The following is a 24,786-nucleotide window of genomic DNA, read 5'->3' as shown; positions in this document are numbered from 1 at the left end:
GAATCATAATCTTCAACCTGAGAATCAGTCAGTGTGGAGGTGCAAACTATCCGGGTAGGGTTAAATAGTGTGAGTCCTATTGGGGGCAGCGTTGGCGGACCGTCAGACAGGAAGCAGCAGCAGCAGCGGCGGCAGAAGAAGAAGAATCTGGGAAGCCGCCCCCTGGTGTCTGTTAGCGACAGCTGAGATGAAGATCAGGGAGAATCAATGGAGGAGACAAAGTGGAGATAAAACAACATTTCAGAGCCAGTAAACCGTCACCAGGTAAGACCGACTCACCTGGAGACACCGACACGTCCCTCAACTCGCGTAGTGACTGCGAGGGTGCTAGCGTTAGCTTAGCATTCTGCATCCATAACAACAGCAACAGTTGGCCTGAAGGCTAATGCTAACGATGCTAATGCTAACCAAGCCGTGTTTGCGTTAGGAGATTTAATTAGCTTGTTAGCTTGTAGCTTGTTGGCTGGCGAGTATTTGTGTCCAGTTCGAAGCCAAGGGCCAACAAGACGATGTTAACGCTTAGTTAAGTGGTTAACGGTAACTACGTCTCAACTAGCAGCCTGGTAACGTGAGTGCGTTTATAACTGAACTTTAAAAAACTAGTCTGAGCTAACTCTACTAGTTTAGTGCTAGTCAAAGCTAACGGATGTTTTGAGTTAGTTAGCCGTGTGCTAAGCTAGGCTGGCACCTTTTTAACGATGTAACAAACTGTACGAGCGAACATTTCTAATTCCACGTTTTTAGGGGGGTTTTCTCTATATTTCTGTCACAAGTAGAACAAAACTGGGTTACTAATACAGAGTACGTGTTTCCAGTCCAGGACAATATGAAGAGGATAAGTTGGATTTATAGGAACAAAGATGAAATATTTAGCTGAGTTTTGCAAAACAGGAGACAAACATCTGAATATGGACTGAAAATGCCCAGTTGTTTGTGTTGGCTGATCAACTTGTTGTCATTCCAGTCTAATTAGGTAGATAAGTTCTTCAGTCCATACATGAGTATGAACATAGTGATGTGCTTTTGGACAAGTAGCTACAGTGGTAATAAAGATAATGTACACACATTGAAAGGATTAGTTTAAGCAGTAACCGTATCAGACTAGTCAATAAAACAGTTGATAACATAAGTGAGGACATTTTCCAATCTCAGTATGTGTCAGGGAAGCTCAGATGTGCCTGTTGATCAATGAATGAACAATCAGTTGTATTTCACTGTTGCATCACATGGTCACATGCATCAATATAGCATGTGTGAATGACTCTGTCTGTTTTTAACTGGTTGCAGTTCAGTATGTTTGTACAGTAAGAAAAGATGTTTTGTTTCTGTACTTTCTGTGTAAAGTTACCTCCTTATTATTTTATGTTGTCCTCTTCTTATTTACAGTATTTTAAGGTTTCATTCATTTGCTGGTTTCTGATTCAAATGACTGTGACAAAACAGAGCTCATGATTAAATATGGCATTTGAAGGTATTAGTCTTGATCAGTTTACACTCACACTGTAAATATGACATGAAAGTGTAAAAAAACAGCATTGTGTGGAAGTTCATCAAGGAAGTTTTTCTTTTTGCAAATTTTATTAATTTAAATTTCAACTTGAGGAATTTAATAAAATATTTAGCATGGGCTAAAATCCCAATGTAACTTTTCACATTTAGGTTCTTGTGTTTTGCTGCGGTTTACACCTGCGTCAACATTTTCACAAGATGTTTCCATCCACAGTTTTTTATTCACATTTTCTGTTTGCACATAAAACCTCAGTTGCAAATATCACAAGAAATTGTTAAACTTGACTGAGGTGGGAAAAAAAGAAAATGCAGAGTTAGTGATTGAATTAGGACTCGTGGGAATCATGTGATGAATCATGAGATGAAAAACAGAAGCAGAACACAACAGATGAGTGAGGAGGAGGAGACTGTGACCTTCACATTAATACATGAAACTGAAGAATATCCATTGTGTTTTTAATCATTGCACCTTTGACTGGAGTGTCTTTAATTAATTAACTTTGACCTCTAATCTTTTTTTTGTTTTTCCCCCTCTTGGAGGAGGGTGGAGCTTCCTAGCGTCCATGATGGAGGACACAGAGCCAGGGATTTCCTCTGCCTCCTCTGACCAAAACAGTCCCTCTCCCTCCCTTTCCATTTCCTCCTCCCCCTCCCTGTCCCTCCCCTCCACCCCCTCCTCGACCGGGGGGCCTCCCCAGGCCGTGACCCCTCCTCTAGGAGTGATCAGCGAGGGTGTGGGTGAGCTCAACCTGGTGATCGATGCCGAGGTGGCCCAGCGGGCATGTCAGGAAGTGCTGCAAAACGTGAAGCTCAAACAGGTGGAGGATGATGTCACCGACATGCAGAATGGGGTGGGGACAGACCCGGAGACCCCTGCCGCTGCTGTTCTGAGCACCACAGTGAAACCGCTCAAGATCAGGGAGGAGGCGGACAACCACAAGGGCCCGCCCCCTGGCTCAGTGAAGAGCGCCCGGCGGTGGCAGAGACACAACCCCTCCAAACAGTCATGGCTGCTCCGCTTGTTCGAGTCCAAGCTGTTTGATGTTTCCATGGCGATCTCCTACCTGCACAACTCAAAGGAGCCCGGCGTCCAGGCGTACATCGGGAACCGGCTCTTCAGCTTCCCCCACGAGGAGGTGGACTTTTACTTGCCGCAGCTGCTCAACATGTACATCCACATGGACGAGGACGTTGGGGACGCCATCAAGCCGTATGTGGTGGGTGCTGAGAAAACTGTCAGCACATAAAAACAAACATTTTAGGTCAATGTATTGACTCTCAATAGAGTCCCAGCCATGTGTTGCAAATATAATTCTTTTTCATCTTATCAAATACATTTCTTTATTAGTTTATTTCAGTGTCATACCAGTACTGATCACTTTGCAGCATCACCTATGGTTTCTATTAGCACCTGAGGGGCTGTTTGACCCTGTGTGTTGTCTGCAGGTGCATCGCTGCAGGCAGAGCATCTCCTTCAGCCTGCAGTGTGCCTGGCTGCTGGGAGCATACTCCTCTGACATGCACATTTCCACCCAGCGCTACTCCAGAGGAACCAAACTGAGGAAACTAATCCTGTCTGATGAACTCAAACCTGTGGGGTCTCGAACTCGCAGAGACCCCCTGACTCTGACACCTTTTTGTCCTGTAACCACCCCCGCCGCTGGTCCTGGCCCCCTGGGAGGAGACCATGGTCTGTCACCATCCAAACGAACACATCAGCGCTCCAAGTCTGATGCTACAGTCAGCATCAGTGTGAGCAGCAACCTGAAGAGAACAGCCAGTAATCCAAAGGTGGAGAGCAGCCAGGACGAGGTAACGCACACAGAGGTGAACACAGCAGGGCAGGGATGTTTAACTGGTGCAGGCAGGTTGTAAAGAGGAAAGAGCAAGATTCAACAAAGATTGTTGCCTGGTGAAATTTAGGGCTTAATAGTTTCTTTAAAATGAAGTGTCATTAAGCTGTTTGAGCAGATCCTGGTGTCCATAGAGTTGGGGACACACTAGGTAATTTTAAAAACATGGGAGACCACAGACATCAGGACAGTTTCAACCAATATTTAACGTTCTAATCCTCTGAACGCTCACACTAGAGGATTCAACAAGACCAGGAGACCACGCACCTGCTGATTGTAGTAACAATTTCACGTTGGCAGTTTCACAGAAACCTGCGTGATCAACAAAAAAATAAATTAAAGTTATTCGAAGGTAATAAAACACTGATCTTGATTCCCCATGTGACTCTTAACCCCACATCCCTCCAAACCTCTGACCTTTGACCTCCAGGACAGCAGCTCCAGCTCAGACAGTCTGGAGTATGAGACTGGTCCCGTAAGTTCGCCGACTTCCTGTTCTGACCTCCTCCCTCTGGGCTGCATTGTGGGAAATTAAGTGTGTGATGGAGGCTCTGGGTTCTGGCTCTGGTTTCTTGTGAAGTCCCAGATGTTCAGCTCACAGAAAATAAAACTGTAGAAACCAGATGTGAGCTGCATGTCTGTGGACGTCACTCAATGACCCTTTGTGTTTCTGTTGATCCAATCAGCTGTTCGATGTTGTGGGTGGAACGATTAGGACCCAAACTGGTCTCTGTACAATGATGATCCTGCCGTCATGTCTCTTGCTCAGTGACTGGGTTTGTGTGTCAGGTTGAGTGCAGCTAAAACAGTTTGTCCACACAGAGACTAAAACACATTCACTCATGTTCCCAACTCAGGCTGCATTTCTGAGACATTTCGAAGACCCACAGCTACAAACCAACCAATCAGAGAACAACAGGCAGGTGATGATGCAGGTTTCATAAATCTTGAGGTCAGGAGTCCAGATCCCCACAGAACAAATCCGTTAGCATAAAGATTTCAGCCACCAACCAGGCTGTGCAGTTTAATTTTTCTTTATTGGATTTTATATTCAGTCCTGAATTCCATTTGGGTAATTCTAGTAACTATTGTCTTCCTTTATACATTGATGTTGCTAACACTTAGTTTCAATATGAATTAATAAGACAGTGGTGATATTTTCTCATTTTAGTTTTTTCTTCTTTTGTCTAAAAGGGCCAGTTGTATCTTCTGACAAGCCACTGTAATGAACTCCCTCTGAGGAGACACCATGCTGACACCATGCTAACACCACGCTAACACCACGCTAACCATTTAAAGTGTTTCTCAGCACAAACCGGACACACAAACCTCAAACCTTCACCTGTCACGGTGTCTGTCTCTGGAAGTGCGCTCTGAGGTGTTGGCAGCTCCGATTAAACGTCCCCTCTGTCTGTCTGTGTTCCAGCCGGTGCGTCTGGCTCCTCAGAGGGAGTTCATCAAGTCTCTGATGGGGATCGGGAAGCGTCTGGCCACGCTGCCCACCAAAGAACAGAAGACTCAGCGGCTGATCTCAGAGCTGTCGCTGCTCAACCACAAGCTGCCGGCTCGAGTGTGGCTGCCCACCGCCGCCTTTGACCACCACGTGGTCCGAGTGCCACACACACAGGCCGTGGTGTTAAACTCCAAAGACAAGGTGATGTTTGACATCAATTATCACCTGCCCTACACCTGGCTCTACACTGAATTGTCCTCACAGTGATGGTGTAAATCTGAAAATGATCCTCACAACAACAGAAATGCACATTCACTCACTGAAAAAGATCTTAGTCTGGACCAAAACCTGTTGGTATCAGTGCAGTTCACCTGTCTTCCCCTTGTGTTATCACTGCTGGCTCCCAGAAGGCTGTAAAAAATCAAGAAGCTCTAGTCTTAAATTAGTTTAACAGTAAAGGAACTGGGAGCTCCTCACTGAAGTATCAACAGTTAGATGTGAAAACATTGTGGACGATGGGTTTGAACTGACAAATTGAGTTTGTGTCAGAAATCCTCCTGCTCATCCTTAACTCAGACAAGAAACTGACGACATAACGATACAGGTGACAAAACATGAGCAGCAGCAGAAAGAGAGGGAAAAATATTTTGGAACCACGAACTGCAGTCTTACTTGACCTATGTGGACCCCCTGTGACCCCTCAGGCTCCATACCTGATCTATGTGGAGGTTCTGGAGTGTGAGAACTTTGAGACGTCCAGTGTTCCTATCCGGATCCCGGAGAACCGGATCAGGAGCACTCGTTCTGTGGAGAACCTACCAGACTGCGGCATGACGGCGGATCAGAGAGCCGGCAGCTTCTCTTTGGTCCCAAACTACGACAACGACGACGAGGCCTGGTCTGTGGACGACATCGGGGATCTGCAGGTGGAGGTGAGAGAGGCCCAGGGTGTGAATCCAATCTATTAAAAACTTATTTAACTAAAGAAAATTATTAAAAAATGTAAAAGATTGAAAGTTGTGACTGTAATTCTGAAATTTCTTTAAAAAAACTATTTTCCATTTAAGTCTTAATGTCTGAACCAATTAAAACTGTCTGATAAACGTAGTGGAGAACAAACATAGTGACATAAAAACATGGAAATGCTCAGTTAAAGAACCGGTGCCTCAAACGTGTACTAAAGAACAGTAAAGGTGGTCAAAATATTAGGAACTCCTCTGAATATAATCCAGTCCAGTAGAACACTACGTTTAACCGGCTTCAGTAATAAACATGTAGAGGAACTGATCCATCTCTCATGAAGACAGGACTGTGGCATCAGGCAGGTTGTAATGTCCCCACTCTGTCCTCACGTCCTGCAGCTGCCAGAGGTCCACACCAACAGCTGTGACAACATCAGTCAGTTCTCAGTGGACAGCATCACCAGCCTGGAGAGCAAAGAGCCGGTGTTCATCGCGGCTGGAGACATCAGGTTTCCCATGTTTCCTCCTCTTCACCGTGTTAAGGACCGGCCACTGTATGAATGGCTGTTACATGTTCTCTGTCCTTCATGTGTCAGGCGCCGCCTGTCCGAGCAGCTGGCTCAGGCCCCCACCACCTTCAAGCGGGACCCAGAGGACCCATCAGCTGTGGCCCTGAAGGAGCCCTGGGAGGAGAAAGTCCGGTATGTGATGCTGCTTTTCAGGGCCACTCCCTCAGGAGGAAAAATCTGAGCTTTTTTTTTAGAGGCCAATCTTCAGATAATTCTCACTGCAATTAATCACAGGACCTGTGTTTAAGCATCAGTCCTGTGGACTCTTTCAGGGTCAGCATCAGTTGACTTTTTCACGCAGTGAAAATTCCTTTTCTGCACATTAGAGATGAGTCAAGTTTCCCTTCAGCTCCTCACAGAAACTCATCATCCATCAAAACGCTGAAGACAGGACAGTATATCACACAGTGTCTCTGACTGCAGTGTGTCTCTGGCTGCCCTGTGTGTCCCTGTAGGAGGATCAGAGAAGGGTCTCCATACGGTCACCTTCCTAACTGGAGGCTGCTGTCTGTGATCGTGAAGTGTGGAGATGACCTGAGACAGGAGCTGCTCGCCTTCCAGGTGCTGCAGCAGCTGAAGGTAACGCCGTGACATCGTGCACGTCACCTGACCAGGTGAACACAGTAAGCCCACCTGTCCTATGTTCTCCCCCTGCAGTCGATCTGGGAGCAGGAGCGGGTCCCCCTCTGGATAAAACCCTATAAGATCCTGGTGTTGTCGTCGGACAGCGGGATGATCGAGCCTGTGGTGAACGCCGTGTCGCTGCATCAGGTGAAGAAGCAGAGCCAACTCTCTCTGCTCGACTACTTCCTGCAGGAACATGGAGCACCGACCACGGAGGCCTTCCTCTCCGCTCAGAGGAACTTTGTCGAGAGCTGCGCCGGGTACAGCCTCATCTGTTACCTGCTGCAGGTCAAAGACAGGTGAGATGTCGGCCTGTCTTTGCCAGATGCCTGTCAGTGGAAAATGTATATTTGTTCACCCAGAAGGCAGATTTTTATTTTTCAGAAATGTTGATCTCTGTCCCCCCAGGCACAACGGGAACATCCTGGTCGACGCTGAAGGTCACATCATCCACATCGACTTTGGCTTCATCCTCTCCAGCTCGCCCAAAAACCTCGGCTTTGAAACATCGGCCTTCAAACTGACCACAGAGTTCGTAGATGTGAGTTGTGAAGCTGAACTGTTGGTTCCAAGTCATTGTCGTAGTGATCACTGAGATGGTTCCTTCAAGAGGTTCTGCTGGTAATTGTGTTTCTTAAGGTTCTATCCTCTGAAAATGTAAGTGGTTATGTAGGAAGCTCTGGTGGTCGCTGGGCACTTCCAGTGTTTATTAGGAGTGTCCAGAGGCTCAAGATCTATGGCCTTTGAGGTGGTTGCTGCTGAGCTTCTTGTGGCCTTAGAGAGGTCCCAGTGTTTGTTCTTTAGGATGTTCTGCAGCTTACAGAGCAGGTTCCTCTGGTTTAAGTCACATTCACAGGTGCATTATGTATATCAGCGACCCTGACACAGGTCCTGGGTCCTTGACAAGGGTGGAGGAACCACTGAATTGGTTCTTGTCTTCACTGATTACCAACGTGCTTGATGCCACTGTTGAGTGTCCATGTATTTAGTGAACGTGTCTGTGTGTGTGTGTGGCAGGTGATGGGCGGACCAGACGGAGACATGTTCAACTACTACAAGATGTTGATGCTTCAGGGTCTGATAGCAGCCAGGAAGCACATGGACCGAGTCCTGCAGATAGTGGAGATCATGCAGCAGGGTAACAAACAAACACACACACACACACGGTTCTTAATGTCATATCACTTTTATATATGAAGACGTTTTTCACACACTAAGGCCAACCTGATACTGAGCTCACTCAAAAGATTTAAAACAGACTGATCTCAGTTTCTATAAAACTATGAAAATTCTCCAGAACAGTTTAAATGTCATGAATGTTTAATTCATTGATCCATCCAGTCATATTTAAACTCCAGATGTAGTGTAATTCTTTAGTTGAACCAGATCTAGGCGCAGGTCTGGATCCCTCCTGAGGTTTAGTTGTAGATTCAGACAAAATCTGTGAAAGTCCCTAAATCTCCTCAGTCTGTTTGGCCCATTGAAGAACAAATCTGTTCCACGGCTGATTCTTGTGTTCTGTGATTTTTCTTAAATCTTCTTTTCACCTGTCACTGAACTTTTAAGGTCTGCAGGAATTTTTGTCAACGTATAAAGAACATAAACATGTGACCCCCCCCGTCCCACAGGGTCCCAGCTGCCCTGTTTCCACGGCTCCAGCACGATGCGGGGTCTGAAGGAGCGTTTCCACATGAGTCTGACGGAGGAGCAGCTGCAGCTGCTGATCGATCAGCTGGTGGATGGATCAATGAGGTCTCTCACCACCAAACTGTACGACGGATTCCAGTACCTCACCAATGGCATCATGTGACCTGTGTGTGTGTGTGTGTGTGTGTGTGTGTGTGTGTGTGTGTGTGTGTGTGTGTGTGTGTGTGTGTGTGTGTGTGTGTGTGAGTGAGAGTGAGAGCGAGACCAGCGGTGAACAAATACACAGACTGATGGAGCTCCAGGTTTTACAGCTCGACTGCAGAGACTTTATTTTATTGTGATTCCAGGTTCTTCCCTGCGTGTTTCCCCTCAGTGTCCTTGTTTATGACGTTTCTGTTCGTCTCCTTTGGTTTCAGCTCTTTTCCTCCTCCTCTTTCATATTTGGGCGGGAGCCTCTTATTGGCTGCTTTACTGGACTCTTGGCCAATCAGAGAGCAGCTGAGTTTTAGATTGACATGTGAACACTCAGCAGGTGGACAGTTTTACAGGTGAGTCTGTGTGTCAAACTATAGATAGAGGACTGAAACCACACAGGCTCTTTAAAGGACCAGACCGCTGTTTTTCATGTTTTAGCCCTTAAACTGCACATTCTGTAAACCAGCTCATCCGACCAGTTTGTCTCTGAACATTAAAACAAACTAGTGTCACCTGCAGCTCCTGGCACCAGTTGAATGTCTGCTGGTTCCACCAGCCGTTATCTTGTCGTTTCACTGGAAGAGTCACAGTGACTGAAGCTGCTTTTACAGGATGACACTGACTCCGACATTTGGGAGATTTAAATGTTTTTAGTCCTAAAACTGACCAAGAAAAGGATCAGCGTAGCGTAGTTTCAGTAGGACATCCTGGATTACAAAAGATAAAATCAGAATAAAATTAGTGGGAAGGCAGACTAACGTTTTCTGGATTTCAGATCTATCCCAGGTCTCACCCCACATCCCTCACAGAGCAGGTAACATCACTGCCTTTCCAGGACACTTCACATCAGTTCGACATTAGTGAGAAGCTCCTGATGGAGCCAAACTGGAAGGAACATATGGGAACCCAGCAGCTTTGGAGGAAACTGAGCACAGATGATGATGTTGTTGCACGTGACTCACATTTAGGTTGAATTCAGAACTGGGACGTTCTCAGATGGCAGATGACATCACACTCAACATTTAGTCCATTCGTCCCCAGTCAGTGTAGAGTGAAGCAACATGCAGGAAGATAGACGAGTGAAACCGAAGCAGAAAACAAGCAGATGGTGTCAAACTTAATTTTATCAGTCACAAGTAGTTTTTCAGCTTTTCCACCCAGCTCTCAGGCTCAGCTTCCTCCAGCATCACGCTCGTCTTATTTTTCTGGGATTTGTTGGTTTCAGACCTCGCAGTTAAAAACTTATTCATGCTTTAAGTGTTTTTAGCCAATGAAAAGTAAATTATTTGACTTTGAAACAACATCCAGACCTTCCTGCTGAGAAATAAAAGTCCCAGAGCCCAGTTAAGCTCAGGCAACACCAAAGTCTGCAAAGACGAAGTTTTAATGTCTTAAAGTTCTTTAATCAGAGCTGCTTTCAGTCCCTAAACATGATTTGTGCAGTTCACTGTGAGTCTTTGCCCTGAGCAGGTTGAACATAAACTTCAGTTTAATAATCCTCTTAATAAGTTGTGGCTCAGGGCACAAACACCACGGACGTGTGAGCATGGAGGACGGAGTGAACATTAACATGAGTCACCGACCTTCGGACTGCAGGTCAAACAGGAAACAGGTCTGACTCCAACTCCCATCATGCTTTCTGACCTCGTCAGCAGGGACAGCGAGTTTTTATCTGACAAAAAAATGTAGTGGTTTTCCGGTGTTGTGGTTTAGCTGAGTAATAACAGCTAATTTATTTTATGAACACAGAGGTGTTTTCTATGTGAATGTGAGTGAACATGGGAGTTGTAGTTTGTATTATAGTGGATGTACAGACGGAGACTAGTCAACTGAATGAGCTGAACTGTTTTTATTGATTCCTGTCGATTTTGCACTCATTGATTACTGAACAGGCTGATTGAGGTTAGGGCCTCTGTTTAAAGATAATTAACAGCAACATTAAAGTGATCAACACAATAATGTCTCAGTTTTTCTGTGGATGTTTTCATTTAACTGAAAACACAGCACACATTTAAATTATTTGCAGTTTTTAATCAGAGAAAAACAGCAGCTGAAGGTCATCACGCTTAAATCCTGTGTTCTCACACCAGGAGGCAGCAGAGCTCCAGCTGTGCTTCTTTAGAACCACATAACCCAGAGTTCCACAGGGGAAGGAGGAGGCGGGGCTTTACCTGCCCACACCTGCAGAGAGTTGAGAGACTGAAGACTAAAGGAAGAAAACAGGGAGAAGTTAAACTGAGACAAACATGTTGAGATAAAGCCTAAGAATCAGACTGAGTTCCCTGGACTAGCTGATCTGATCCAGACTGATCTGGTCCTGGTTCAGCCTGAGTTCACCTGGATCCACCAGAGATTGACTGAAGATTTCTCAACATTTACCTGAAGCAGGAAGTGAGAGCAGGAGGAGCAGAAGGCAGTCATGGTGAGTTCCCTCTGATTTAACAGAGAATTACTTTTGAGCTAAACTCCAGAGAAAGTATGAGCTAAAATCGCTCCTAAACCTGGTCCTAGTTCTGGTCCTGGTCCTGCAGGTTTCAGTTTTGCTGTGAACCTTTTGAGCTTCAGTCTCTGTCCAGGAACAGATCCCTCATCAGATTTGTGCTGCTGTTTGTTTGCACTAAAACTTCCTGATCCCAGAGTTTGAGTTTTAGGATCAGAAAAAAACCAAATCCAGACTTTTAAAAACTCATTTTAACAAGGAGAAAAATAGAAAACTGACTTTGTAATAAATTATTTAGTAGATTAAATTGAAGGAAATGTAGATCAATAAAAACTTAACAATAAAGCAGAAATGAATTACGTTAAATAAAAATAAAATGGGTCAAAACAAAACATCCAAAAAACAAGTGAGAAAAAACAAAAATCATCAAATATATTAAAATACGAGCAATGAAAAAAAATTAAGATATAAAAATTACAATGAAAATGAAAAACGATTTGACTAAATAGTGTAAGAGAAAAATAACATGAAGGAAATAAACATAAAATAAATCACTTCCATCAGTTTTTCTACGTGTTCAGACTTTTCCCCGCCTGTTACCACGGAAACACTCTGACAGTTGCGCCTCTGTCTGATGTTCAATCTGTGGCTCGGGGGCCCTGACGAGGCCCCCAGCTCAGTGAAGAGGGACGACTTTTATTTATCTTTTGTTTTTTACTTTCTCTTTTTACCCTCAGCTCTATTTTAATTCTGCTCTTATTTATTTTATTTGACTCACATGTTGTTTTGTTGTTTTTCGTTTCTTTTTGTCGCTTTGTTTTCATTTTCTGACACTTATCGATAAAACTAATCCTTTCAGTCTCGGTCTCAACATGGAGCCTCAGCTCTGACTCTTACTGTAAAGTCTGTGTATTTACATACAAATACTGCAAACTCGAAATACTAGTGCTTACAGGTTGACTGCAGGTCTGTTGGGTGTCCTGTCATGAAACTTTAATTATTTCAGTTTCTGTCCACTCACATGTTGCGTCTTTTTAAATGAAGTTTGGTTTAACCTCAAAATTACAGACGAACAAACAAATTCAGGTTAAACTATTTCACGTTTTCATTTTCTGCTAATCTGCTGATTATTTTCATGATTCGTTTCTTTGTTGTTTTTGCTCAAAAACACAATAAATGATCTGAATCACTGCTGATTTTTATTTTTTTTAATTGATGTTTGATTTTTAGAGCCACAGACATTAAATTCAGTTTTAGTCTGATACCAACTCTCAGTTTGTTCAGTGTGTTAATGTTTGAACTGCACCTTTAATCTGACCTGCCCACTGTAACACACACACACACACACACACACACACCCTGTAACATGCAGCTTCCTGCAGCTCAGCATGTTGGGGCGTCGCCACTTGCTGCTCTGCAACATGGCAAGATCCCACAGGACTGAGGAATGCTGGGAATTCAGGTAGGAGAGAAGCCTGAGGAGACACGGTCCAATCAAACATCTGACAACACACTCACACTCACACTCACACTCACACTCAGAGTGGAGTGAGGAGTTTTTCAGGTTTCAGACCCTCCAGTGTTTCTTCTGAACCAAACTCATTTGACTCCAGCACAAAACACCAATCACTGATCCAGAGTCAGTGTGAGTCATCGGACTGTGGCTGCGTTTACATCACAAGTTTTCCCTCCACTGACTCCGCCCTTCTTCACCTTAAACTCCAGACTGGAAGGCAGAGACGGGGAAGGAAACAATTTAAATCCTGAAAACCACCAACAGGTGTCAGATGTTTGTTTTTTTTTTTAAGCTCATTGGACAATTTAGGTTCTGGTCACATCACAGCTGAGATTTCCCAAATCTAGGTTTTCCCTCCAGTGCCTGAGCCCTGATGTTCCCTCAGTGTGATCAGACCAAACCAGATGTTCTCAGATCAGATCTGGACCACTTGCATATGTGGTCCTAGATCCGATTCCTGTCCTATGTGTGAGTGTGCGAAAACGGTCAGATCAGAATCCATGTGGTTGTTTAAACGCCTGTCGATGCTCAGTCCAGATGTTTTTCTGTTAGTTGGAATGAAAATCTCTAAAATTTCAGCAGAAAGAAAAATAAAATGTGGTTGATTGAGATTGAGAGACACATCTGCACAGGTGTTAAACCAGGTGTGACTCCTCCCCCACAGGGCAGTAAGGAGCGCTACCATTGGCAGGCCCAGAATGTGAAGGTGAGCGGGGTGGACGACATGGTGCTGCTGTCCAAAATCAATGAGGACGCCATCACAGACAACCTGAAGAAGAGATACATGGACGACTTCATCTTTGTATCCTCAAACTCCAAATCCCAGAGTGCAACAGTCCTGTATTCTCAGTACGTTTGTGTAGTCATGAACATGCACTTAAAGGAAACAGCAGCTGATTCAGTCTGTGTGTCACTGAGTCCAGATCCCATCCAGAGACTGACAGCACCAATGAATGTGTGTGAATCCAGAACCTGGTTCAGCTTATGGGTCTGTGCCGTAGACCTCCATTGTTGTCCAAAGACTATTAAAAACCCAGCAGGGAGCCACACCGCTGACCTGGCTCCTTCAACTGATGGTTTCAGCTCTACTTGGAGCTGAATTTATGACAAAGCATCAGAACTTGATGGATCCATCTGGTTCTAGATTAAAAATGATGAAATATAATGAAATGAATTAGAGAGCATGTGGTTTCTGGGACACAGACAGGCATCAAACATGTTACTCTCTGTAATGCAGTCCATGGTCCATGGTTCTGGTTCTTGTGATCCATCCTTGACCTGGTTCTCTGTCAGACCTACATCGGTCCAGTTCTGATTTCCGTGAATCCATTCAAGCAGCTGCCGTATTTCACTGACAAAGAGGTGGAGCTGTACCAGGGAGCGGTGAGACGAGACGACACACACACATCGACTTCTGATCCAGTTTTACAGCTTTGTTCCAATCACTGATCCCATCTCCTTCCAGGCTCAGTATGAGAACCCCCCCCACATCTACGCTCTGGCTGACAACATGTACAGAAACATGATGATTGACAACGAGAACCAGTGTGTCATCATCAGGTAAAACATCTTTAACCTCGTGGACGAATGTTTAAGTGGTGGAGGGAGCTGGTCTATAGCTTTGTCTGTGAATCTCTGTAGCTCGAATGTTTGCAGTTTGAATCTTTTCTGCCTGACTCTTTGTTGCTGTCTGATTCTTTATTGCTCTGACTCTTTGTTGCTATCTGATTTTTTTGTTACTGCCTGACTCTTTGCTGCTCTGACTCTTTGCTGCTCTGACTCTTTGTTGCTCTCTCAGCGGTGAGAGTGGAGCTGGAAAAACTGTTGCTGCTAAATACATCATGAGCTACGTGTCCAAAGTGTCAGGAGGAGGAGAAAAAGTACAGGTCAGTACACATGGTATTCTTTGTAGTACTGCTGATGGTACTGGTAGTACTTGTAACATTGCTACCCTTATGGTGGTGACTGCTCCTGAATGTGTTTGTGTGTATGCAGCACGTTAAAGACATCATCCTACAGTCCAACCCTCTGCTGGAGGCCTTTGGTAACGCCAAGACTGTCCGCAACAACAACTCCAGCAGATTTGTGAGTATAAATACTGCAGGTTTATACAGAAACATAAACATCATTCATGACTCAGACTGAAACGTCTCCTCCTCTCTGTCAGGGTAAATACTTTGAGATCCAGTTCAGTCGAGGAGGAGCTCCTGATGGAGGTAAAATCTCCAACTTTCTGTTGGAGAAAAGTCGAGTCGTTTCACAGAATCCTGGAGAGAGAAACTTCCACATCTACTACCAGGTACTGCAACATTTCCTTCCTGGTACTACAAGAACTACAATATTTATTTCAAGGGCCTGGAACGGAAAGACTCAAACCACCGCAAAGATTGTTCAAGCCTGATTTTCTCAGTACCTGAACCTGTTCCAGATCGTGCGACCCCTTTTCCTAATTCTGATTCTGACAGAGACACTGTCCATTGGAAATGTGTGAATGTGAATGTACCTGCTGACTCTGTGACCTCTGACCTCTGTCCTCAGCTGTTGGGGGGAGCGAGTGGGGAACAGAGAGAGAACCTTGGGATCACGACCCCTGACTACTACTACTACCTCAACCAATCAGGAACCTACACTGTGGATGATGTCAACGACAAGAAGGAATTTTCTGATACTGTGGTCTGTACCCGTCCCTGACCGAGTCTGTGTCTGTACCCGTCCCTGACCGAGTCTGTGTCTGTACCCGTCCCTGACAGAGTCTGTGTCTGTACCCGTCCCTGACCGAGTCTGTGTCTGAACCCGTCCCTGACCGAGTCTGTGTCTGAACCCGTCCCTGACCGAGTCTGTGTCTGAACCCGTCCCTGACCGAGTCTGTGTCTGTACCCATACCTGACCGAGTCTGTGTCTGTACCCGTACCTGTCTTTTGAGCTGTCTGTTCAACTGTCTCTCAGGAGGCGATGTCAGTCGTGGGTCTGTCTGTGGAGGATCAGGATTCAGTTCTTCAGCTCGTTGCGGGAATTCTTCATCTGGGAAACATTAGCTTCAGGGAGGAAAACAACTACGCTGTGGTCGAAAGCCAGGACTGTAAGGACAAAACAACGTACAGTAGCAGTACACAGGACTATGCAGTACATCAGGGTTTTAATTGCCTGGGAGTTTTCTTGAGTATCACAGTAATCCAGTGATGTTTGTCTCTGTCTGTGGTTACACTGCAAACAGAAGCTGATCTCTGATCATTTCATTTAATGTGGCACTGAGTAAGTGTGAAGAAGCAAGGACTAAAATCTGAGTCAGGTCGAGGCCCATCACTTTATTATGTTCGGTGAAGGACAGAAACTGGCAGCTTAACAGTTGACTTAACTGCTGGTTTACTGACACTGAAACTGTGTCTCCCCTTCAGTCCTGGCGTTCCCGTCCTACCTGTTGGGAATCCCTCAGTCTGGTCTCTGTAATAAACTGACCAGCAGGATTATGGACAGTAAGTGGGGCGGGAAGACCGAGTCCATCTCCGTCACCCTGAACACCGAGCAGGCCTGTTTCTCCAGAGACGCCCTGACCAAAGCTCTGTACACCCGACTCTTCGACTTCCTTGTTGATGTCAGTTTACATCACACTCTACACAGAACATCATTTTACTTCACGCTGATGTTTCACTGCTAGATTCATGATCGTATCTGTTTGTGTGTCAGAGTATTAATAAAGCCATGCAGAAAGACCAGGAGGAGCTCAACATCGGGGTGCTTGACATTTACGGCTTTGAGATCTTCCAGGTACAAACACACAAACACAACCTGAACTAAAATCAGGTCTAAACCCTCAGACATGATGATCAGTGTCTCCACAAGAAGAAGGAAGACAGAAGTAGTTTAACTAGACATTTAAATAAGTGTCTATGATGACCCTACCACTGACCCAGGTTACTGAACAGCATTTATTGACTTATTGATAGCTGATACTGATCGATCAACTCCATGTATCTGGTTATTGAGAACTCGTTCTTTTCTTTCAGAAAAATGGCTTCGAGCAGTTCTGCATCAACTTTGTCAACGAGAAGCTGCAGCAGATTTTTATAGAACTCACACTGAAGGCAGAGCAGGTGACATGTCATGACCTCATCACAACATGACCTCATCACAACATGACCTCATCACAACATGACCCCACCACATCCTCAAGTCATGACATCATCACAACATGACCCCACCACATCCTCAAGTCATGACATCATCACAACATGACCTCATCACAACATGACCCCACCACATCCTCAAGTCATGACATCATCACAACATGACCCCACCACATCCTCAAGTCATGACATCATCACAACATGACCTCATCACAACATGACCCCACCACATCCTCAAGTCATGACATCATCACAACATGACCTCATCACAACATGACCTCACCACATCCTCAAGTCATGACATCATCGTTTTGTGTATGTTGTATTTGGGCTGATGTTTCAACCTGTTCCTTCCTGTTTTTCTTCTCTACTTCCTGTTTCTGTTCTTCTATGATCCCCCTTTTACTGTTTGTGTCTGTTTCTGTTTGAGACTAAAATGATTCTCAAGCTGAACCTGTTGTGTGTCACTGCAGGACGAATACGTCCAGGAGGGCATCAAATGGACACCCATCGAGTATTTCAACAATAAGGTCGTCTGTGACCTCATCGAATCCAAAGTGGTGAGTCAACCAATCAGAGACCAGGATCAGACCTCTGGTCAGAAACAATAGACCGACGGTCTGGTCTCTACTTGAAATTCTGATTTTCTGCTGCTTTATATTTTCTCACTAAATTAACAATCCCACAGGGAGATCCCTTAATTTTTCCACATTGTCTGGTTTCAGTTTGTCTTTCAGTTTCTCTTCATTTCTCTGTGATCATTTACCAGAATCCTCCTGGGATCATGAGTATTCTGGACGACGTTTGTGCTACAATGCACGCTAAAGGAGAGGGAGCAGATCAGACTCTGCTGCAGAAACTCCAGGGACAGATCGGGTCACATGAACACTTCAGTAGCTGGAACCGAGGATTCGTTGTCCACCACTATGCTGGGAAGGTAGTGCACATGTACACCTGTGCAGGTGTTCACCGTCTGTCTGGCCAACAGTTTCTAACGCTTTCTGCTCACCTGTCCAGGTGTCGTATGATGTTAGCGGTTTCTGTGAAAGGAACAGAGACGTGTTGTTTAGTGACATCATTGAGCTGATGCAGAGCAGTGAGTTGTAAGTACTTCCTGTGTGGACTTTCATTGCTATTCTTGTGAGGACCAGTAGACTTTTTTAAGCCAAGGTAGTGAGGACATTCCTGCTAGTCCGTCAGAAATGTTTTCTTTTAGCTTCAGATTAGACTCAGCTTCAGGTTCAAGTTTGGGTCTGTGGATTTGATATACATGTGATGACTTGACCTGTCTCTGTTTTTGTCAGTCCATTCATCAGAGCTCTTTTCCCTGAGAACCTGGAGGCTGAGAAGAGAGGACGTCCAACCACTGCCAGCAGCAAGATCAAGGTGAGGGAGAGAGCAGTGCTTTATGGCTCAATCAGGAAGTCCAGTTCAGACTGGTTTGGTTCTGATGGCTGGTTCCATTTTGGATCTGGTTCCAGTTTGGCACAATAATACGACACTGCTGCTATCTTCCCTATATTCTAATTTGGTTTTGATCAGAGTGAAGCAGTGCAGGTTCTGAAACCCTGCTGTAAGGTAGAAAAGGTAACACCACCAACAGATAAATCCACCTGTTCCCCCTTTTAGAAACAAGCTAACAGTCTGGTCCAGACCCTGATGAAGTGCACCCCACACTACATCCGCTGCATTAAACCCAACGAGACCAAGCGTTCCCGCGACTGGGAGGAGAACCGGGTCAAACACCAGGTGGAGTACTTGGGCCTACGAGAGAACATCCGAGTTCGTCGAGCCGGATATGCCTACCGTAGAGTCTTCAACAAGTTCCTGCAGAGGTCAGAGGTCAAAGTCAGTAAAGCTATATACGTTGTACTGCTGCTTCACACATGCTAATGGGGACCTGTGTCCTGCAGGTACGCCATCCTGACCAAGGAGACCTGGCCTCAGTGGAGGGGCGATCAGCGTCAGGGAGTCCTGCACCTCCTTAACTCTGTCAACATGGACAAGGACCAGTTCCAGCTGGGCAAGTCCAAAGTCTTCATCAAAGCTCCAGAGTCTGTATGTTCAACTTTCAAGTCATCTCCTTTAACAGTATCCTTAGTGTTCCTGAACCAGAACCTTAGGGTGTCCTGGATCATCAGTTCTTTCTTGGTCTGTGGAATGTCTTTGAATACTACAGTACCCATCATCAGCATTTTCTGTTTCATATTCTGAACCAAACTTTGCACCACAGGAGCTGAAATGAGCCAAAATGGTGTTCTCTTCTCGATACAGTGGCATTCTGGGTATTGTACTTCCTGGAGCTCTCAGTCCACTTAGGGTTTGTCACTGTGTTTACGTTTGTGCTCCCTGTGTTGTTTTCCTCTCTGCAGCTCTTCCTACTAGAGGAGATGAGGGAGAGGAAGTATAATGGGTTTGCTCGGGTCATCCAGAAGGCGTGGCGTAAACACATCGCTGTCCGCAAGTACGTCAAGATGAGAGAGGAAGGTAAGTGCAACATCAAAAATGAAAATCCATCCAATAAATTCAAGTGGTCTTATCAGGGGTTCAGGCCAAGACTGTGTTGTTAGTCAGATCCGTCTCAGCCTGGATTTTGAGATTGCTCAGATTCTTTCCAGGTTTGTGTTAGTTAGTTGTTGCGTTAGTTTCTTCCCTCCTTACTGTTCTTCTGTTTTCTTCAGCCTCTGACATCCTGCTCAACAAGAAGGAGCGCCGCAGCAATAGCATCAACAGGAACTTTGTGGGTGACTACATTGGGACAGACAACCATCCTGAGATCAGACAGTTTATCGGCCGCAGAGAGAGGATCGAGTTTGCAGACGTTGTTGTGAAATACGACAGAAGATTCAAGGTAAAAAAAAAAAAAACACTCAACTGGACGAGGGCAGGGTTTAAAGTCAGGTAAAGTTCCGGCTTTTGCCAAAGGGTAGAGCTGTGGTTAAATTCTGGTCCATTCTTACTTGAGGAAACCAGTCAACAGGTAGGTAGGATCAGATACCTGGAAGCATGAGGTGCAGCTCACCTATGCAAACAAAAACCCTGAGAAAGGGATGTGAATCTTCCAGGATGGAGGACTGCCTCAAACTGCCAGAGCCAAGAGGTCTGGAATGAACCTTGTCAAGGATCTGCAAATCTCTGATGTGGTCACATTCCCATTTCATTGAATTCAGTTTAAATCTCTGTGATTCTGTCTCTGCATAGACGGTGAAACGTGACCTCATCCTGACCCCGAATTTCCTGTACCTGATTGGCCGAGAGAAGGTGAAGCAGGGTCCAGATAAGGGCCAGATCCAGGAGGTTCTGAAGAGGAAGATTGAGCTCAACAAAATCCAGTCTGTTTCCTTGAGGTACATCAGCACAACCAGATCAAAAACCAGGACCAGAATTGACACTGGAAGTAAGACAACCAAGAGGGCCAGACAAGAGCTATGACCAGGACCAAGTTCAGGATCAAAACTAGTATTAGAACTAGTGGTACTTGAATAAAAACCACTGAAGTTAAAATTAGAACTAGAACCAGCACTGGTGCTAGAATCAGAATTAGCACTAGAACCAGAACTGGACCTAGAACTATGATTAGAACCATAAATAGAGGCAAAACGAATACCAGAACCTGGATCAAGACTCAAACTAAAATATGAACTAGAACCAATAGTAAAACTAGAAGTAGAACCAGAGCCAGAATTTGAACAGAACCCATACCCCACAAGTATTACTATGACCAGGTCATGGTCAACTAGAACAAAGATTAGAAGTACTAGAACCTGAAGTATAATTAAAACTAGCGCTAGGGCCAGAACTAGAACTGGTACTATGACCTGAAATAGAAAGCCAAAGTCTACAATTAGAACCAGGTCACATTTAGAACCAGAACTACAAATGTCTGATATTCATAATCTCTGTCTTCCTGTCTGTCTGTCTGTCAGCACCCTGCAGGATGACTTCTTCATCATACATGAGGAGGCGTATGACAGCGTTCTTCACAGCATCTTTAAAACCGAGTTCCTCAGTCTGCTGGTCAAACGTTATCAGGACAAAACTCAGAAGAAGCTGCCGCTCAAATTCAACAACCTGTCAGTACCGAGAGAATTTATTTTGGTTTTACTGAAATGTCACAAGTACATGTGTTGTCTTGTTGTGACGACTGCATGTTTAATTATTGTCAGCTAAGGTGTCGTCCCCCCCCCCCCAAAGACCTGAGTGTCCTGCTGTTTCCATCACACCTGCAATTTGATCCATGTCAGTCAGGGACATGGACCAGGTGTGAACCCCCTGAGCTCCTAAACTGCCCCCATGCACAGACTGAACTGAAATGTGAAGAACAACAACGTCATCTGTGCCCAGTTTCCTCCAAAGCTGCTGGGTTCCCATATGTTCCTTCCAGTTTTGCTCCATCAGGAGCTTCTCCATAAATGTCCAACCAATGTGAAGCGTCCTGGTCTCTCCACTGCCCCCCCTCCTCCATGTTGGTGTTTCCCACACTGAATGATGACGACAGGCGACATGTGCAGAGGAGGGAGACGTTAAAACGACCACATGGATTCTGATCTGACAGTTCACACGGATAGGAATCTAGGATCTAGGACCACATATGAAGGTGGCCCGGATCTGGTCTGAGAACATCTGGTTTGGCCTGATCACACTGAGGGAACATCAGGGCTCAGGCACTGGAGGGAAAACTTAGATTTGGGGAAACCTCAGCTGTGATGTGAACAGAACCTAAATTGTCCACTGAGCTAAAAAAACACATCTGTCACCTGTTGGTGGTTTTCAGGATTTAAATTGTCCTTCCCTGTCTCTGCCTTCCAGTCTGGAGTTTAAGGTGAAGAAGGGCGGCTGGGGTCCGTTTAGCTCTGCAGGTTCCAGACAAATCCAATTCCAGGTGGGTCAGGGGGATGAGGTGGTACTGAAACCCAGCGGGAAGGTCCTGCAGGTCTCGATTGGACCGGGTCTTCCAAAGAATTCTCGTAAGTTCTGACTCAATTCAGTCGCTATAACTTTTTCATGTGAGCTGCTCCTCACTTCGAGTCTTTCCAATTTATAGGACCCACGAGGAAAGACAACCGCAAGAGTCGGTACGTGGGGAACCAGGCTCCACGCAGCAACCAGTACAACTCAGGTACCAGAAAAACCATTTAGGTGTCAGGATTGTTGTGTTGAATGTTGGATGTAATGTTTGTTTTTTTTTCCAGCTCCTCACTCCAGAGGAAGCGGAGCTCCTAGAGGAGGCTCCTCCTCCTCCAGAGGCTCCCTGCTAAGGCAGCAGTCCAGCATGGAGCAGCCCAGTCTGCCCCACATCCAAAGCCAACGTCGCCCCAACAGTCGTCCCGTCCAGCAGCAGGACATGGGCTTCATGAATGTTCCCGAACAGGGCGCCGCAGGGTGAGACTTCTCAGAGCAACCTAGTCTAACCAGGGTCAGGGTCCCTACAGCTAATATTACCAGTATAACCAGTGTCACCTGACAGACCTACCTGATAGAAACCAGCAGCTCAGGTTACTTCAAACTGCCATTTACAAGTACTGTGCTTTGGTTTGTACTGTAATCCCTGCTCGTTGCCTGCAGGGTGCAGCGGCGGCGGTCGAAGGAGGTGAGGCCTGCTCCCGGAGCGGGTCGACCCAAACCGGCTCCCAGACCGAAGCCTCGGTCTCCTCAGTGCAGAGCTCTGTACGCCTACGACGCCCAGGACACCGATGAGCTCAGCTTCAACGCTGATGACGTCATCGAGATACTCAGTGAAGGTACTGCTAGTAATAATGCTAGTACTAATGTTACTATTACTACTAATAATGCTGTTAGTATTACTGTTGCTGCTGCTTCTGCTACTACTTTTGATGATAGTACTAACTTTACTGCTACTCTTGCTACTTCTGCTGCTACTTCTACTGATAGTAATATTAATGCTACTCCAACTGTTACTATTACTACTGATGTTACTGCTAATATTTCAGGTATAACTGCTACTGTTACTGCTAGGCCTACTGATAATACTGTCGTCAGTACAACTGTTACTGATATTTGTAAGTGTGGTTATTAATACAATTACTCCTGCTGCTTCTACTACTACTGTTACTAGTACTACTACTAGTACTTTTGATCCTTCTGGACCTCAGTCTCTTAAGTGCTGACTAATCCGACTTGTACTGGTCTCTGCCTTCAGATGCGAGTGGTTGGTGGTTCGGCCGGTTGCGGGGCAAAGAGGGGATGTTTCCTGGAAACTATGTGGAGAAGATCTAGACCCTTTTCTTCAGAGGTCAATGACCTACTTCAACAGCTGGGATCAGAGGTCACCAGAGCTTTCAGCAGATCAGCTGACAGGAAATAGCTGAATGCTGAATATGACAACTTCATGTATAAAGAAAAAGATGTTCCAGTCAGAGTGACAGCACATGGTCAGAGGTCTGGGTCTGGGGTTCCTACCGACTGACATCTGGACTGAAAGTGTCCCTGTTACGCTGTGAACAGTCAGGTGCAACCTCCTCATGTGACTGTAGTCTCTGATCATCTCCGATGTTTTTAATTCGGGGGTTCGATCAAATCTTTCAATTTTATATCAGTGTTACCGTGGAAACCAGATATGGGCAGAGCAGTGTTCATTATAGCCTCAATATTTACTGTTGACAGAACAAAGAAACATCCTGTTGATCCGATCCTGAGACAGGACAAAATCTGCAAATATTGTGAGATGAGCAGAAACTAAATGTCACATTAGAACTTTAAACATAAATAAACATCTTTTTATTCTTCTGAATGTGTAAAAAATGAAAATCACTGCTGAAAAATGAAAAATCTATGTGATTGAAAAACAAAAATAAAATATATAAGTGATGAAAGTTTTTTAATCAGCTTGTTCACACCAGTTTTAGTCCAACACTGCTCAGATCAGTGTTTTTAGTTTTTCTTTGTTTTATAAACTGACCCCGGTACAGCCAATACACCTGCCTGAGAACCTGAGTCACAAACCAGGTGAGAGGAACTGAATCAGTCCAGGGGGGGATATCAGCCAGAGACTGGTGACTTTCTATACTACGGTTGTTACTACTGCTACTACAACTATTACCATAGATATGAAGGCTGAATATGAGCCATACAAAGTCAGGTGGTCTGTCCACAATTAAAATAAACCTAACACACTGAATTTACAACTGATTTTCTTACTGTATTTATAGTGTAGGATACTTGGATTCTTATTCCAAAATACTACTACTCTTGTGAACCGTAGCAATAATGTTTTATACATATTTAACACTTCAGATCAGACATGTAGGTTAAGGTATGTGATCATTTAGACATTTTTCAGTCTAGTTTTCTTTAGTGATATTTTAATATCACTAAATTTATTTATTTTTCCTGCTGGAGGTTTTTTCTTCCGTTAAAGGGAGTTTTTCCTCTCCACTGTCGCCAAGTGCTTGCTCATAAGGGAATTGTTGGGTTTTTAGTTTAAGTTTTTGTAAAGTGCCTTGAGATGATTTGTATTGTGATTTGGCGCTATACAAATAAAATTGAATTGCATTTTAAATCACCTGACAGTTAGCTTAGCTTAGCATCAACACTAACAACACTAATAAATCAAACAGGTTTGTAACAGGTCATGTTGTATAAAATGTTCCTCTTTGTTTGCTTTGACATCTCTTTGATTAGAACATTTAAAAGCAGCACAAAACTGTTTCCACTCCACCCCAGGCAGCTCAGTGTATATAATTATATACAGTATATTACTGGTACTACTGATTATTATTCTGATTAATAGTACTACTTGTTATTCTAGGGATTCTGCTACTACTACTGATAGGAATTGCTGTCACTGCTACTCTTAGTACTACTACTGCTGTCAGTACTATTCTCACTACCACCATTACTACTACTGCTAATCCTGCTAGTACTCTTGGTATTG

General features: G+C 44.8%; 2 protein-coding genes across 7 annotated transcripts; both read left to right on the top strand.

Moving 5' to 3' along the window:
* The first annotated feature begins 139 nt into the window (after positions 1-139).
* Positions 140-10,733, top strand: pi4kb (phosphatidylinositol 4-kinase, catalytic, beta). Of its 6 annotated transcripts, none has more exons than XM_026316635.1 (13): positions 140-264; positions 2,050-2,726; positions 2,956-3,321; positions 3,793-3,837; positions 4,789-5,016; positions 5,520-5,747; positions 6,177-6,286; positions 6,374-6,478; positions 6,802-6,925; positions 7,004-7,269; positions 7,379-7,511; positions 7,988-8,108; positions 8,599-10,732. In XM_026316635.1, exons 2-13 carry the CDS (start codon positions 2,073-2,075, stop codon positions 8,778-8,780), a joined length of 2,562 nt encoding a protein of 853 aa, XP_026172420.1. In that variant the 5' UTR covers positions 140-264; positions 2,050-2,072; the 3' UTR covers positions 8,781-10,732. The 6 variants fall into 6 exon arrangements, with proteins under 6 accessions (XP_026172420.1, XP_026172423.1, XP_026172424.1 ...); XM_026316637.1 differs by having other exon boundaries at positions 150-264; positions 2,058-2,726; positions 8,599-10,733; XM_026316636.1 differs by having other exon boundaries at positions 162-264; positions 2,053-2,726; positions 8,599-10,733.
* Positions 10,734-10,979: 246 nt separating this feature from the next.
* Positions 10,980-23,720, top strand: myo1eb (myosin IEb). The gene is made up of 27 exons (XM_026316634.2): positions 10,980-11,234; positions 13,433-13,570; positions 14,062-14,151; positions 14,234-14,328; positions 14,567-14,654; positions 14,764-14,853; positions 14,936-15,067; positions 15,307-15,441; positions 15,715-15,847; positions 16,164-16,360; positions 16,453-16,533; positions 16,773-16,859; positions 17,366-17,452; positions 17,662-17,829; positions 17,910-17,995; positions 18,197-18,278; positions 18,522-18,727; positions 18,806-18,950; positions 19,265-19,379; positions 19,574-19,743; positions 20,094-20,239; positions 20,819-20,965; positions 21,702-21,859; positions 21,937-22,011; positions 22,085-22,274; positions 22,458-22,633; positions 23,053-23,720. The coding sequence occupies exons 1-27, from the start codon at positions 11,232-11,234 to the stop codon at positions 23,127-23,129; spliced, it is 3,297 nt and encodes a 1,098-aa protein (XP_026172419.1). The 5' UTR covers positions 10,980-11,231; the 3' UTR covers positions 23,130-23,720.
* The last annotated feature ends 1,066 nt before the right edge of the window (positions 23,721-24,786 follow it).

Source organism: Mastacembelus armatus, chromosome 16 (genome assembly GCF_900324485.2).
Source record: "Mastacembelus armatus chromosome 16, fMasArm1.2, whole genome shotgun sequence".
NCBI lineage: Eukaryota > Metazoa > Chordata > Actinopteri > Synbranchiformes > Mastacembelidae > Mastacembelus > Mastacembelus armatus.
This window is presented reverse-complemented; position numbering and strand designations above follow the sequence as displayed.

Coding starts and splice junctions, on each gene's coding strand:
- pi4kb (XM_026316637.1), top strand. CDS start 2,073: ATGATGGAGGACACAGAGCCAGGGATTTCCTCTGCCTCCTCTGACCAA. Junction 5,017..5,519: donor TGTTAAACTCCAAAGACAAG/GTGATGTTTGAC, acceptor GTGACCCCTCAG/GCTCCATACCTGATCTATGT. Junction 6,287..6,373: donor ATCGCGGCTGGAGACATCAG/GTTTCCCATGTT, acceptor TTCATGTGTCAG/GCGCCGCCTGTCCGAGCAGC.
- myo1eb (XM_026316634.2), top strand. Junction 16,534..16,772: donor ACGGCTTTGAGATCTTCCAG/GTACAAACACAC, acceptor CTTTTCTTTCAG/AAAAATGGCTTCGAGCAGTT. Junction 18,728..18,805: donor TTCAACAAGTTCCTGCAGAG/GTCAGAGGTCAA, acceptor TGTGTCCTGCAG/GTACGCCATCCTGACCAAGG.